This window comes from Rhea pennata, chromosome 4 (genome assembly GCF_028389875.1).
Source record: "Rhea pennata isolate bPtePen1 chromosome 4, bPtePen1.pri, whole genome shotgun sequence".
Lineage (NCBI taxonomy): Eukaryota > Metazoa > Chordata > Aves > Rheiformes > Rheidae > Rhea > Rhea pennata.
This window is the reverse complement of record NC_084666.1, coordinates 50,259,834-50,275,964: the sequence shown is the minus strand read 5'-3', so window position 1 is coordinate 50,275,964 and position 16,131 is coordinate 50,259,834. Positions and strand designations below refer to the sequence as shown.

Below are 16,131 nucleotides of genomic sequence, written 5' to 3'. Positions count from 1 at the left end.
TCCATGCACCCAGATTTCAGCAGTCTGAAAGTTCTTTGGATATTAGGGAACTAAATAGCATTTGGTTTCTCTCTAGCATTTGCACGCGCATTCTTTGGCAAGCAAAGAACGGTGACGTGTTTCCATCTTTCTGTGCCTTGAGGCAAGGCTCAAACTCGACATGGTGGCTCTGCCTTAGGGAGAGAAACCCAGACAAGGTCATAGGTTGATTATAAGCATCAACTACAGCTAAGTGTCCATATGCTCCCTGTCTCTATCACATGCTTTTAAGTCACCTGAACTTTTATCTTTCAAATTATCTCCTACTTCCTCACCAAAAACCATTCAGACAGTAAGACCTTCCAGTTTCTAAAAATAAGAAGGAAATGTAATTCTAAATAGCTTGCAGAAAACATTTTACAAGCTTTTTTAAACAGCTTCAAAGCCTTATGACTAAAGGTAGAAATTTGCTAAAGAAATAACCTTCAGCGAAGAGGAATGCCTTTGTATTTTGCAGTGAAGATTAGTATCTGCTTGATAAGCCACTGAAATCACTCTTGCCTTAAAACAGTGTGCTTTAAGAGTGACCGAGCCAGGCTCATAAGGCCACAGTTTCATGCCCACATTGCAGATGCAGATGATTACTGCAGCAACGCACTGGGGAAAACCCACAAATGGCGTGGACTGAATAAAGTGGCTCTAGTCCTTTATTTCACTCTGGCAAAAGGTGCCTTGATTAAGGTGCACATTTTTGTGGCAACTCTTTCAAGATGCAGAGTGCCGGCAACATTTCTGTATCACCTGTTGGGCAAGCTTCAGTGCCCCTTAGCGTACAGACGGGGGAACCCATCAGAGTGGAAATCTTTCGCTTTTTCCTCCACGTTGGGTATGGGTTGCTAAGAAACTTCTGCCCCCACCAATATTTAAATACATATCCCATGTGAATGTAACCAGAAAGGCAAGTACGCGCTTTCAGAGACAACAGTTCCCTCCCAAGAGTCGAAGGAGAAAGACAGTTTGCAAGACAGAGTAATGCCATCAGGGCATCTTTCCATTTGCATCTCTCTTTTTGAAACTAGCTATTTTTTAATATCTACAATTAGACAGATCAACATTCCTGCTTTTAATTTAATGCAGAGAGTACGATAATTACTGTTATTCTGTTCTGAATTATATCCCTAAATTTCCATATAAAGTGGTCACGGTAAAACAGCATGAATTTGTTTTCAATTATCGGGGTATAGAATTTATTGTAGGTTGGTTCATTTTACATAAGCACTGTCAAATTGGCTGTGTGTCACCATACATCCTCTTTTTTGTCCCTCTCTCAGCACAAGGAAGTCCTACAGTTCATTTTAAAGTTTTGTAGATTTTTTATGGACATTCATGAAAAGTCTCACTTTAGTAGTCTAGGGAGATCTTTGCACCACAGTAGGATTGTTTTTCATAGTGTATTTTTTATCTTTAAGTAATGATAAAAGCAGTGATTTGCTGAAATGCCATTTAAAGCAACTTATATATTGAATTATAATCCTTAACAAACTCTTCTGACAGCTCTCTGCTGTTAGATACTGTTTCAAAGAAAAAGAAAGATTTTATGAAACACACTATTGAGAAATAGGTATGTTTTAGATATATACCCAATAAATGAGAGCATGAGAAAAACCAAAGTAGGCAATCTGAGAGGTCCATAGGCAAATTAGAGCATGAGATGAATTTATATTATTTGTGTCTCTGTATAAAACCAATGTTAGATAGCATCAAAATAGGATCCAATTAAAAACGGAATCAATCTTTTCTGACTATATCAACATTAGGTAAAGTCACAGTTATGGTGAATGAAAAAAGGTTTATCAGTCTCTTGTTAACAGGCCACGTATTTGTGAGTGTAATGCAGCCTGTTCTCTCTCAGGCATCAACTGAGACAATTTTATTGGACTACCCACTGAAACAGAGTATTAAAATTTGCCTTTATCACAGAAGTGGCATGGAAAGGTGGGTAAGCCCTGAAAGCTCCCGAAAGAAGGAGCACAAACACAAAGGTCATCAAGCCTATTCTCCCTATTAATGAGGGATTTTCATGGTCAGTAAACTTCTCAACACTTACTGCATTCTCCTTCATTTGAAGGAAGCTTTATCACTTTCCTAGAGCGATATTTCTACAATACAATAGACCTCAAGCCAATGCAGCTGGAAGGTGTCAGGAGGAGACAGTCTACAGTGGAGGAATATTGAAGAGGAACAGTATAGGAGAGCAAGGAAGCCAAATAAGTAAATAAATAAATAAATAAACAAATAAATAAATGCCAGCAAGTGGATGAAAGCCAGGGAAATAAGAAGGAATATGCTTATTTTTTGCCTTCCCTTAGTGGCCTCCGCTGGTGAACCACTCACTGAATTGCCGATGGAATGTAAAGCTTCCTAGAAAATAAATCCAGCTGGGGACAGAGGTGGAATCACCACCTGTGTTCCCAGAGGATAAATCCTGCTTAGAGCTCAAGAGGCCTCTGTGGTATAGGAAAGTGTGTAATTCACACCTTCTTGAGCCAGCTTTACTGAATGCAATAATCATCTGGTCTTTATTTGAATCTCCCTCTTCCGGGACTGATTTCCACTGTCTTCTGTTATTCCAATTCTCCTGAAGTAGTACAGTACATAAAGTTTCTCAGTCCAGATGCAGACCTCACATGGGCTCACGGCCACCTCCTTGCAAGCGCACTCGCAGTTGTATATCACTCTGCCCGAAACCTCTCAATTATTGGTTGGCTCTTGGCAGTCTCCAAGCTTTTAGCTGCTTCCAACCAGTAACTGGCAGAGTTGTCAAAGCAGGAGTCCTGCCACACTGGACGAGTGTGAAGGCGGCAGGCTGTGGGTTTGTGTTGGGTTGGTATCTGCATTTATAAGTGTCACAAACTTTCTTTAGGATATGGGAAGAAAGAGTTACATTATCAGGGGACAAGGATTGTCATTTGGATTAAACTAAAGACTTGCCCAGCAGAACAGCGAAATCTGGAGTTGAGGCATTAAAAAATGAGTACGGAGGACTAGGACTAGACGTGAAAGGTCCTGCATTTAGTTACTGGTATCTTCAGTGGACTATGAAGGTAAGGAAAACAAAGAACAAATTCTAAAGTGATCAAGGCTGTGTGAAAATTTTGTGTTTGCCGCAACTGAAGTGAGAAGAAAAACACACCTGATTTTTAGATTTTAGTGCTATTTTTAAATCTTAAAGCATTTTATTATACTTTTTTTAAGCTATAGCCCCTCCAGACTTCTTTGTTTGCTGGAAAACCAATATATCTATAATTCCAACAGATATGTACTCTGACTTTTCTAAGCTCGCAGAAAAGTCCCACTCAAAATCCATGCAGAGCTTTTCATACGAATCCTCTTTTTAATGCCTTTTAGTAGGTCTAACTTTTGGATCCATTGGTTACTAAAGGATTGAGACTTCATTACTTGATTGGAGAGTTGTCCTCTAACAATTTCACTGCAGGCATCAGAGCAGACAACTTCATTTTTGTGAAAGATCCATTTTGGCCATCAATGACTTTCAGCTAAATCCTGCCTGTACATAACTGAACCTCTAACTTCAGTAGGATTTGTCTTTAAATTCAAAGTAGAAAATATAGCCCTCTAAGTATTTTTTCCTACTTAAATCTAATTGTAAAACATAGCTGTGTTTACAGTTATTTTTCGGTGAGGTATTAAAATAATGTATTGGCTAAATCAGTAAAAAATAGTGAATATTTAAAAATTAAACCCTTAGATAACTGCAAAGCCCATTATAAAAGAAAAGAAAATGAAGCTTTGCAACACAACAGGAAAAAGGAAATGCTTGGAGATAGGGTCTAGTATGTATACCACACTGAGTCATGACATCAGTGCAATTATTTTTCTCTAAGGTAAACGTCTTATGTTACAAATCCTTCCCTTGCCAGAGGCCTCAGGCTCCACAGATGTTCAGATAGCGAACGCCTTGAGTTTTCAGCACCCAAGAGGTCTATAGGAGCACTATCCCTACACCATACCTACAGCCCAATCATTTCTGGTTTTCTCATTCTGTGTCTGTTGCCCCCTTCCACCTGTCTGAGGGAAATCCTCCTTACGTTTCTCAAGCTGGTTGATACAGCTCTGAAAGGCAAGGTGTGCCCTTGCCGCAGACATTTTGCTGGCTTTTACTTCTGCTATAATTAAATTTCCATTCTGCACTGGGGCCACATTTTCAAAACATGTTGATTATCCAAACATCTGCCTCTGAAAAAAATATCTGACACTGATCTTCAGCCCTACAGTAAGATCCAGTAAAGGAAGGTTCAAATGAGCTGAGATTCTTTTGGGATCTCCTCATTAGCAGTCTTTATTTGCAGAGTTCATATGTGGCTGCCCGATAAGAGTTTTTGGACGTTCCACAACCCCTTCTCCCACATCTTTCACAAATAAAGCTCCTTAAGATCCAACACATGGTGAGGCATATTAGTCACAGGACTTAATACATGCGAAACAAATGAAATTAAGGTAATACCATCTGAATAAATTACCCAGTATTTGTTGTATAATCATACATGAAACAAATGATGTAAATATATTAGCTTAGAATTAGTATTTTATGTAAAAATGACTTTTGATTATATATATTTTAAGCACAACCCCTTTTTAAAAAGTTGGTACTCATTGTCAACATAAAAGTGGGTCAGTCCAGACTAAAAAACTGTTGAACACAAATACCACTATTGTATATATAGAGTGAATTGTGAAATCAATTTTAAAGGAAAACTCTGAATCTCTGTTACCTATATTGTTTGATATTAAGCTACATAAAGTAATGAAAACAAATGGGCATTTCCACTTTTGTTTACAAAAATGCATTACTATTAAAGTTACATAATTAAGGGTCATGCTTAAAATATGACCTATTATAAATGAAATAATGATAATCTTACCAGTTAAAGCAGCCTCATGGTACACTATATTTGTGATAGGAAATAATATATATATTAAAGTAAGGAAATGGCAGGAACTCTTGGTATCACTGCTGCATATGTGTTTCTGTATTATACATATAAAGTAAATACCAGCAATATATCAGAGTGCAATGTATGTATTGAACATAGACTCCAGCTCTAAGGACGGAAAATAGGGCTGAAAATTATATGAAATTAGGACCTTTCTGTAAAAATCCAGTGTTTTTGTGTGCAACAATTATTCCCCTTAGTGTTGTTCACAATACAGAGTAGATAATGTTACGCAGTTATTGAAGATTTTTACTATCATTAATATATTAGAATAAAAATTCAAATGCAAAAAGATGCAATGCAAAAATTTCATATTAAAATATGGAGTCAAATTTACATACCAAATATATTTCATTTGAGAGCACTTATTGGTAAAATAGATATTTAGGACTGGCATAATGTACCTAACCAACAATGGAATGGAATGGAATGGAATAGAATAGAATAGAAACATTTTATGTTAAACGCATTCAACTAACCTTTATTTAGCCTTGTACTGATTTAAGATAATAAAGATGCAATTCTGACTAAAATATTTTCATGCTTGTGTTCCTAAATTAGATCAAATTATTTTTTAAAGTAACGTTTTTCCTTTTAAAGAGCTCCTCAGCTGAAGCCAATAGTCTAGCACAAGGAAAATCAGTTCTTAAACAAGTGTAGTATTGGTGCAAAATGTGCAGTCACCGTGGCTAGAGGATAATGTATTCCAGCTATAAGGCTGCCTAGTCACAGACACCAAGTGTGCGAGCCTCCGGGTTTAGTCACGATAGAGATTTCACCTTGGCCCCAGTCCACAGCGTATTTAGGTAACTAATACTTATTTCAACCAGCCTTCATCCTTCATTCACTGTGTTCAACAGACACTCCAATAGGATAAGAACATACATTTCATTCTTCTCATCCTTCCTTACATGACAGACAAATGTTATTGGTTATTGCTTCAAATAAGTGTAGCGCAGAATCTCATGCAAAAACTAGTGTATGTCATCTACAGTTTGTTGGTGCAGGTTTCATCTAAGGAGCAACTTAGAAAGAAAAGGATGTCAAGCTATTAAGCCGCCAAAACAAATATGGATATTGGATATGTGGTATAATTCTAAAGAACTACAACAAAGAGGGTGAAGTCTAGGGTGCTGTTTTCAAACTAGATATCAAAAGTCCACTGAGGAAATTAGAAGTGAGGATTATTGTATAAGAGAAAATCTGAAATTTGGAAATTGAAGAATATATTATTATTCAGTGTGACAGTATCAAAATGAATGCTCCTAAGGGATTTGGCTGGGTAATCTCTCAATTTACCTCACAACATAAGAGGCATAACACTCCGGAAAACTATACACTTTCTTGTATAATGGAGATCATTTCAAAAGCTATGGAAATTACAGCAGTGGTTACATTGGAAACAGTAAGTTTGCCTATTATTGAAGGAGATGAAAATAAACATTAGCAATTGTTGCCCAAAATCAGAAGATATAAATATTAAAAAAAAAGAGAGAGAGAGAGAGAGCGCTAGATTTCTAATTGAATATAAGTCAGCTAATGGCTTGACGCTGCACTATTTCAGCATCTTGGAGGGATGGTTCCAAAGATTTTACTGAAAGCAACAATAAATTGACTTTTTAGAGGATGGTGAGTCCAGATCACTTTGGAAAACAGAAGGCAACATGATGTTTCAGGAAGCAATAGACACATTCTACATATAAAGAAAGTAATATACTGTAATCTGAAAGAATCATGCAAAACCAGCAATTAGTAGAAATACTGGCCTGATCCTATAAATGCAACGTGCCATACTTATTACCTCAGAGCTCCCATCTTTCAGTTGTTTGTCACGTTCCTGCTTCACATGTACTTCATTAAAAGCTCTTAATTTAGTTTTTACCTGCTTGCTCTTAACAACAACTTCACTTGCACACTGAAATGACAGTGCTCCCGTGGCATAAACTGCTAAATCAGATCTTCAGCTTAGCACAGAACGATCTCCTCTAACCAATACTTTCAGCAGCTCACCTTGAAAGGCAGGCTTAGTGTGACTCACTGACATGCCTGGGCCCTCCAAAGGGCTGAACTCATCTCTCAGAAGAAATAGGACTGTCTTTGTCTGGGCACAACAGAGAGAATCATTCATCAGGGATCTCCGAAATATTCCTTACTGTTCCCAAAGCAACTGATTTGCCGCCACTTGCTTCAGACTGTATCAGAGTAACTCGGTCAAAACTCTCAGAAAGTCACACGGTATCTACAAACAGTTTAGACTCAGCTGTACAGTTATTTTTGGCTCGTAAAGGAGAAGGAGCCAGATTACCAGTCCCTTCATCCATGATGACTGCAACTGATCTGGCCTCAAATCCTTCAAGATTATCCTCACTTGATAACCCCCCAAACTAAATGCTTCTAGCAAACAAATTAGCAAATTTTAGCTGCCTCTGAGCGAGGAGGATCCAGATTCCGTTGTACAAACCTCTCTGTACTGAACTCTCTTGACCTACTTACATCTCCATTTCTGAATCAGCTTTCCCTTTGGATGGGGTGATTAAAACGGAAGTATGGCAATCAACCTGCATTAAAATAAATTAAAGCTGTGCACTTTCTCAATTAAGCCTTTTTGTGGGATATTTTTCAACAGTAAGACAGGCCCATCCATCATTCTGAATTGCAAATACATTTAAAAAGCTTCATTCCCTCTTACACTTTAAAACTTCATAACTAGTTACCATGGGCGTAGCTAGAGCAGCAAAACGTTTCGGGTGCAGCTGGAGTCCTTGAATCTACAACAGAGTCGCTGGTTTTGAAAGCTTGGCAAATCCTGAGTTAAACTCCAAAACAGCGATCAGTTGGTGGCTAATCACATATGTTAAGTGAATGTGAATTGTTAATTATTTGTTTATTTCTGTGCCTCAACTTCTCTCCTCTGTCTTACCTCAAGAGCAACAAATGAATCTAAGCTATATTCGTAATTTATACAATGCAACTATATTTATATAAATACAATTTTAACCATGATAATATTACACATATTTTTAGAAGCCGAAGGAGAAAATTGCCTTCTATTTAAGTACAGAGGGTATTTGCATTGTCACAGTACATTATATGGATTTGATGCTTAACATATAACTGTACTAATCTTTGAGGCGAACATAAAAATAAAAGAAAGTTGTTTGGAGATTTTTCTATTTTTATTTAAAAAATAACAAAAACCTTTCCACTGAAGGGCCACATGTAAAACCATGGTTTCTCTGCAGAGAGACCGAGGATGCTTATTACCTACAGTACACTAACTATGACGAACAGACCACCATAGTTGTGACAACTGATGTTGCTGCCTCCAGGGTAAAACAAAGGTTTACGTATTACACAAGCAATTTAACTGTTTTCTAAACATATTGCCAAGACAGTGGGAGTTGGCAGCCAGCACTGTGTTTTAGGTTTTGGATACTTGGATTAGAAGTGACTGCTGATTACAGACCTTTTTATTTGTCTTCTACGAATTACAAGCAGCCTAGTAACCCAGCAAAGAATTCTTCACAGCACTTAAACTTGTCTTCATGGCTTCCCAAAGATTACATACACAAATCACTCCACAAAAGTGGTGTACGAGACTTGTGCATAGATAACTACACAAGACAATTGTCTTGTTCTAACTCTTAGAGAGTTCCCCAAAGTGAAATGTTTTATAATCCTTTTTGTGCAGTAGTCAGGAAAGAAATAAAAGAGTTTGGGCAAAGATTATCCACAAGAAAGAAACTTGCTTTTTGGGTTCCAGCTGAAACACAATAAAGAACATAATTAACTTCACAATTCTTTGTGTTTTTCATTTGACTGCAGGGAGGAGATGAAAGAGGACTGTTAAGCCTTGCATTCCATCCCAATTACAAGAAAAATGGAAAGCTGTATGTGTCTTATACCACCAACCAAGAACGGTGGGCTATTGGACCTCATGACCACATCCTTAGGGTCGTAGAATACACAGTATCCAGGTACCACTAGAAGTCTAAAATTCACAACTCCTGTATTTATCACCAGCCTTCTTTATTTTAGCATATATTATTTCAAAAATGAATCATCATTCATTACTTGAATATTGCAGAAAAATTATTTTTGATTTTATTTCAAATATTACTTTTGGAACACCAGTAAGTACACGTTTTTATTCCTTTTAAGATTTTTTTATTATTATTATGTCATTTTTAATTATACCTATTTTCTACTTCTTGTGTATAGGCTGCAAAATATTGTTTTGCAAATGCTGGAAAATTGAAATTTCTCAGAAATTAAATTTTGAAAATTTTCTACCAAATTACAATATCCATGCCTTAAAGTTGTTCGCTTGAGTGAACAGCTCAAGCTATTCTTAGAACATAAAAAATGACAGTGAGCTGAAAAACTGTTTTCATATCTTTATATTGCAGGAAAAATCCACACCAAGTTGATATGAGAACAGCAAGAGTGTTTTTGGAAGTAGCAGAACTACATCGAAAACACCTAGGAGGACAGCTTCTGTTTGGCCCAGATGGTTTCTTATACATTTTTCTTGGCGATGGCATGATCACACTAGATGATATGGAGGAGATGGATGGTTTAAGGTACAAAAACTACCAATGTATAGACGACTTCTGTCAGCTTTTGCACAATTCTTGGGGTCAGAATCAAAAATAATTAGCAGTCGTTAGCACGACTCTTCCTCACCTTTCCTATACTACATAACCTCACTATCTTCAGCGCCTGAGTTTAGCAAACTGCTATTTTCAGAACACTCTTACACTTGAAATATATCTCCTGTAGTTGTGTGTTATCAAACCACCTAAATATTGGAATCCTCCTCAGTAGATGCAATTCTATTTAAACATAGATTCAACTTCTCTCTCCAAATATTTTTCGATGAACAAGACATCATCAAGCATATGTGCTAAAAATGTGTCTGAGGACACACACAGAGTCAATAATAACTCTGTATCACTCAGGAAAATGTCTAGAGAACGTACGAAGCAGTCTCATTCTGGTTCTGCTCATACAGTTTTGTCAGCTGGCTTTGGCCCTCTGTTTCATTATGCTATGTTCGCATTGGCCCAACATTTGTTTTAATTTAGAGAAAGTGCTATATCGAGCCTTTACAGACCTAAAAGTAGTTGCTATGCTCAGAGTCCTCTTTGGCTCAGCAGAATGGCAGGTGCTCCTGCCCTTTGCAACAATGATATATTTAACGCCAAAACCAAAGAGTAATTCTAATACTTTATTTTAAATCAATAAGGGAAGGGGACTGAATTAATGAAGAAGAAAAGACAAATGAATCATTTTGAAGAATCAATTTAAATATTTTGTCCATTCATGTTTCTAAAAAGAGTTTTGATGCTCTTCCACGAAATAGGGAACTCCTCTTCCCTATATTCTTACTTCCTTTCCCTTCCTCCATCACTGACATGAAAGTAAAGCACAACGTTTTACTCTCTCCTGTTTCATGTAAGAAGAAAGTTCTGATTCTTCAATGAAAATACAAACATTCCATTCAATCAATAATATTACTTCGGGTCTTCTTTTTGTTTTTTAAAAAAAAATAATAATGTACAGTTAACCTTTGGAACATACTGTCACTAGAAATCATGGAATTCAAGCACAGAATTGAAAATATTACTAAATTTACACTTTAGGTAAATATACAGTAAGCATATTCAGAGTTAATCTAGAGGAGACACAGTGCAAAAGGGATAATCACCTTATGTTTGAAGGCATAAAACAACGATGAGGTATAGAAAGGAACTCTCTGATTAATAAGTTGCTTCACAGAGGAATGATGAGAGGAATTCAAGTATACATCTAACAGGGCAACATACTGGCCTAAATGAATCTTTGATAGGTTCTGCTACAATTCTTAGGACAGGCCTAGCGTAAGAGTAATCTAGATGCGATTATTCAGTAAAGTAGGACATTCCTTTTGCTAGTTCACAGTAGTATTAAATGGACTAAATATGCTTTTAAAAAGCAATTATTTTATCCTCCAACTTTCTCAGTGATTTTACAGGTTCTGTTTTACGCCTTGATGTAAACACTGATCTGTGCAATGTCCCTTATTCCATACCACGGAGCAACCCACATTTTAATAGCACAAACCAACCTCCTGAAATTTTTGCACACGGACTCCACAATCCAGGCCGGTAAGTAAGCTACAATTACACTCCGTTACTCTGCAGCAGATATTGTTTTCAACCAGAAATACTTTGCAGTCTGGCAACAAGATTTTAATAATAAAAGCACCAATGAACTTCTTAAACTTTCATTCCCCGACCTCCACACATATTTCACAGTTAGAAATAAATGGACTTTGGCAAAGGAGAAGGAGATGAGAATGCACAACTATTAAAAGTCAAACCTGAAATGACAAAAAAAAAGTTCTGAATTTTTAATGGAAGATAAGACAATTAGCATTACAAAGAAGAGAACTTAAAGTGCAGAGTTGGTAAAAAATAGCTAAGAATGAGAATCTGTGAAGTTAAAGCAGCAGAATCTTGATGGAGGAAAAAAGGCTTGTAGAAAACAAATGAGAACATCTGGTGAAATCTAAACAATAACAAGCAGAAGAGAAACACTAGCTGAAAAACACACAGTCCGGCAAATTAGGTGGGTGGTAGTACTGAAGTGACATTTAAAGTCATGTTTTGGAAAAATTCAGAAATTCAAGGCGTTCAGATAAGGACTTGAATCTTTGTCTCTTTTGCAATCCAAAATTTCTCACCATATAGGTCAGCTCATTTAACACTGCTCATTTCAGGTGTTACTGAGCAGAGTACATTTTACCACTAGGAACAGAATTTTACTCCACGTGTTATAAAAAAAGGTGCAAAGGAAAAGGAAAGTATATAAACTCATGTAAAAGAAATCGAGACACTTTTCAGATGTCTGGGCACAGTATGAAATAGGTCCCTCAAATGAGCAGGAACCACAAAGAAACAATAATTCATCAAAATGTCATGCTTCATACTATTAATAGAGAATTACACTTCATGAGCTCGTATCTCACAGACTTTCTTATTCTTTTTGTTGCATAGCTGTGCTGTGGACCGCCACCCAACAGATGTAAACATCAATTTAACTATACTTTGCTCAGATTCAAATGCAAAGAACAGATCTTCAGCAAGAATCTTACAAATAATAAAGGGTAAAGACTATGGTAAGTCCTAAGTAGGGTAACGCTACTGGGAACAAGAGGTTTCTATGCCCACAGACAAATAAATGGAAAGCACAAAGCAATATATAAAGGACTACACAGACAAGATAGATAACTTACTGCATAGGCAAGATAGGCAACCTACAAAAGATAGAACTTCTAAAAAATATGATACCAGCAGATAAAAGATGCAAGATAAAAAAAATTTTTAAATGACTGAACTTTGTTCTTGTTGGTGTATTATATCATGTAAATAAGATTTACATGATATACAAGAAATTTGATATACAAGAACTTTGTATACAAGAAACATGATTTACAAGAAATACATGTTTCTACTCTGTCAAAGATCTCACTGTTTGTTGTTGTATGTGATGGCTCATAAAGAAAAGATTTGGGAAAATAGGAAGTGATGGGAATGTATTCTTAGTCATTCACAAATAATCTTTTAAGATACAGAATGTAAGCCTCATATAATGTGCCTTCTATTAATGGAAAAAATGAGATAAACAACAACTGACCAAAACCAAACAGGGAAATGACTGAACTCTGTTTAAATGTTACTAAAAATGATCAACTTAGAAAAATGCACTACGCTACTAGTTCATAATAATAGACTAGTTTAGACTGCAATAGGATAAATATACTTAATTAGGAATTTATGCATTCTATGTACACTGAATCAGTATGACTGTCACTCATCATTTTTAATGTATCCTTAATGTTTAATTCTAATGGTCACTAAGATTACTTGCTATTTCAGGCAAGCCAGGTGACAGCTACTCAGAGCTATCATCTGCCTTGGCTGAACATTTAACAGCTTCTAAATTGGTGATGTTAAAATATGGTAAATTTTAAGGTGTGTAAAGGAATCAAGAAGTTACCTATTTCCTGAAACATTGCATTTTCAGTTTTTTTTCACATCTCCAGTCTTCTCCCATCTGTACTGTACTTGAAAGCAAAGCAGCCGTGCTGCCTAGTATAATAGTCCTAATGTGTAATGCAATTGTTCTACTTTAGTTATTGCATGCATTTTCTGTGTGCATTTTATAGAAGCCAAACCAAAGAATAATATTTGGTAAACCACTGTTCCAGTGGAATTTTGACTGCATCTTTATTGCAGAGTAAACTACAATATTGTGTCTATCCAAAACAGCTCACCAATATTAATACTAGGCTGTGGGTCAAATGGTTGAATAAAAAGAGCTCATCATCTTTTTCTCCCTCATATTATTTCAACTCTTACTCTTGTAAAATAATCTGGGAGATTTTATCAAGGACTTGCAGATAGAAATCCAACGAAAAATATTCCTATAAAACAAAAAGATCTATTGGCTGTGGCTTTGATCTAAAATTATGTAGTTAGGATCTTAATTCGAGCCTGCTTTTACTCTAAGCAGTATTTTGATTGCATAAATAGGACCATTTACATTGACACAACCTTGAGATTATTTGATATGACGAAAAGGTGCAGTGTTATAGTGTAAAGAGTGTAAGAACCATCAACTACAACAGCAGCCTAGAGGTTTTTACCACAGGAAGCTACAGCCAGTAGTGATAGTGTTTTATGGTACATAACACACATAGTGTGTTTAAAAAGTGATTTTCAAAAGGGTTTTTAAAGCATTAAAGTGCTTGGAAAACAAGTTCTGCTGAAAATTAGTGGAACTTGTGCCCTTAAATATTGAAAGGACTTTTCACTGAAAGTGGTTTTATTGCAATAATAAAGTTAAAGAGATCTATTCTATAGACTGGGTTGACACAAAAAAGTTAATTGCAGTAATCTCATCAACTCCAGTTAACGTAGGACCTAATCCTTATACAGTTTTATACTGCTAGCTTGTGCATGTGGAAGAAGATAATTATAGCCTTCCCGTACGACATATCTAGACCCTAATTGATTGTTTCACAAACAGTCTTTATTGTAGTTTTCTGAGTTTCTTAATGCTTTGTTTTCAGCTATGCTTCTTGAATTTCGGGGAATGTTTGAATAGAATTAAACTCTTATCTTGAAGTAATAACATTTTCATAAATGTGAATCGAAATACGAAATTGCATATGATCTAATGCTATGGTAGTTCCTTTCCAGAAAGTGAGCCTTCACTTTTAGAATTCAAACCATTCAGCAGCGGATCACTGGTTGGCGGATTTGTCTACCGAGGCTGCCAGTCTGAAAGGCTCTACGGAAGTTATGTATTTGGAGATCGTAATGGGTAGGTATCTTCTAATCTCAGTCTTAAAAATCTGTAAAATCTGTATTTAGTTATCCTTTATAATAGCTATAGCAAGCTGTATTTAGTTTTCTATATAATAGAATACCAATGGTCTTGCACATTATGTCACTTTGACAGCTTAGCGCTGTGACTACACAGATTAAGCTCTAGATTTGGCAATGAAGTAGCATGGCATTCCAATGAATAGTAACACATGTGTAACATATTCCTTCCTTGGAAGGAAGAGACCAAGACACTAACATCAAGGCTCACTTAAGATTTTGGTTCTGCCATCACTTAGATATACTATATATATTATAATTGGAATATATGTTAATAAGGGAAATGTTTGCCAAACCGGGGTCTCGCTGAGGAAAGATACTGAAACCTTTCTGAGTTTTATGGAAACATCACTGATGGAGCAAAACACATGCTTTTCAAGAGAACAGACATTGTTTTCCCATGCCAAATAGCTCAGTATTCACAGATGGCTATATATAGGATAGCCTGAACCCAATTTGGCACTGTTTGAGTGGCAGGAAGGGAAATGCTGTAAGCATCTGAAAAACACAATGCAGGAAATTGTAACATGATGAACCACATAGATGTATCTATGAAGATACTTGCTGTAAGTGTTTACTTATTTATCTGGATGGTGAAAATTCCCTATTCAAAATGAAATGTAACAATTTGCTTTATGTGTTTTTGAATACAGAAATTTTTTAACACTGCAACAGAGTCCTGTGACCAAACAGTGGCAAGAAAAACCCCTCTGTCTTGGCAACAGTGGTTCATGTAGAGGTTTCTTTTCAGGCCCCGTCTTGGGATTTGGTGAAGATGAGTCAGGTAAATGGAAAAAAAAAAATGTTACTAAATTCTAAGTCTTAAAAGTATTGCCTGCTAAACTCTTCAAAGTTTTAGTAAATGTTTAAAAAGAAAAAATTCTACAGACTATCTTTCCTTTGCCAAAGCTGTCTATATTGTTGTCTTATCCAACCATTACCATCTATGCAAGAAGAAATGAGAAAAGAAAGGGTTGCTGGAAAGGGCAAATGTCCTTACTCTTGCTCACATCCCATTAACTGTGTCACTCACTATGACACAACCTGTCATATACCTGCTTTTATTCACAACATCCTGGGTTTAATGGACAAAGACATGGTATGAGCAGATGGAGCCCACTCTTCCTGTTTTCTCAAATTTTATATATTTTTATCAGTTTGATATAGCATGAAATGAAAATTGTTCATGATAAATTCTCTTTCATATTTTTAGCATCAAAGTACTTCTTTAAATTTTCAAATAGAAATTATTCTATTGTATTTTTCTGTGGTGTTTTTAAGATTTTTCAATTCATCTTGCAAATAGAGCTAGATAACAATAATCATCACTTATGTGTTTGTCATCTTTGAAAAGGAGAACTAATCTATTGCATCGGTTTCCTTAACAGGTGAGATATACATATTATCAAGCAGTAAAAGTATGACACAGACTCACAATGGAAAACTCTACAAGATCATTGACCCCAAAAGGTAAGCACTGCATTACTCACTAAGATCAGTCTTTCCTTCCACAGGTTAAAAAGCAAAAGATGAAAGTAGTTCTTTCCATGTAGCTTTACTTGTGTGATAGTTGAATTAAAAAAGAAGGGAAATTCTCAATGCAGGAGGCTTTGTAAATGCAAAGGTACTATCAGCAGCAAGTGGTATAGATACTTTAAAAATAATTACTCAGTGTCAGAACAAGGTGTAGCCTGCATTAACTT

The 16,131-nt window shown here is 36.1% G+C and overlaps 2 protein-coding genes across 2 annotated transcripts in view; one reads left to right on the top strand and one right to left on the bottom strand.

Moving 5' to 3' along the window:
* ANAPC10 (anaphase promoting complex subunit 10) overlaps nucleotides 1-16,131 on the bottom strand; it is a 266,250-nt gene that overhangs the window by 132,129 nt on the left and 117,990 nt on the right. The window lies entirely within an intron of this gene.
* Nucleotides 1-16,131, top strand: part of HHIP (hedgehog interacting protein) — a 71,756-nt gene that overhangs the window by 40,716 nt on the left and 14,909 nt on the right. Inside the window, exons 5-11 of the mRNA XM_062574766.1 lie at nucleotides 8,820-8,971; nucleotides 9,404-9,577; nucleotides 11,000-11,143; nucleotides 12,035-12,156; nucleotides 14,243-14,366; nucleotides 15,082-15,212; nucleotides 15,817-15,898. Of these exons, the coding sequence (XP_062430750.1) occupies nucleotides 8,820-8,971; nucleotides 9,404-9,577; nucleotides 11,000-11,143; nucleotides 12,035-12,156; nucleotides 14,243-14,366; nucleotides 15,082-15,212; nucleotides 15,817-15,898 (929 nt within the window). The remainder of the gene's footprint in view (nucleotides 1-8,819; nucleotides 8,972-9,403; nucleotides 9,578-10,999; nucleotides 11,144-12,034; nucleotides 12,157-14,242; nucleotides 14,367-15,081; nucleotides 15,213-15,816; nucleotides 15,899-16,131) is intronic.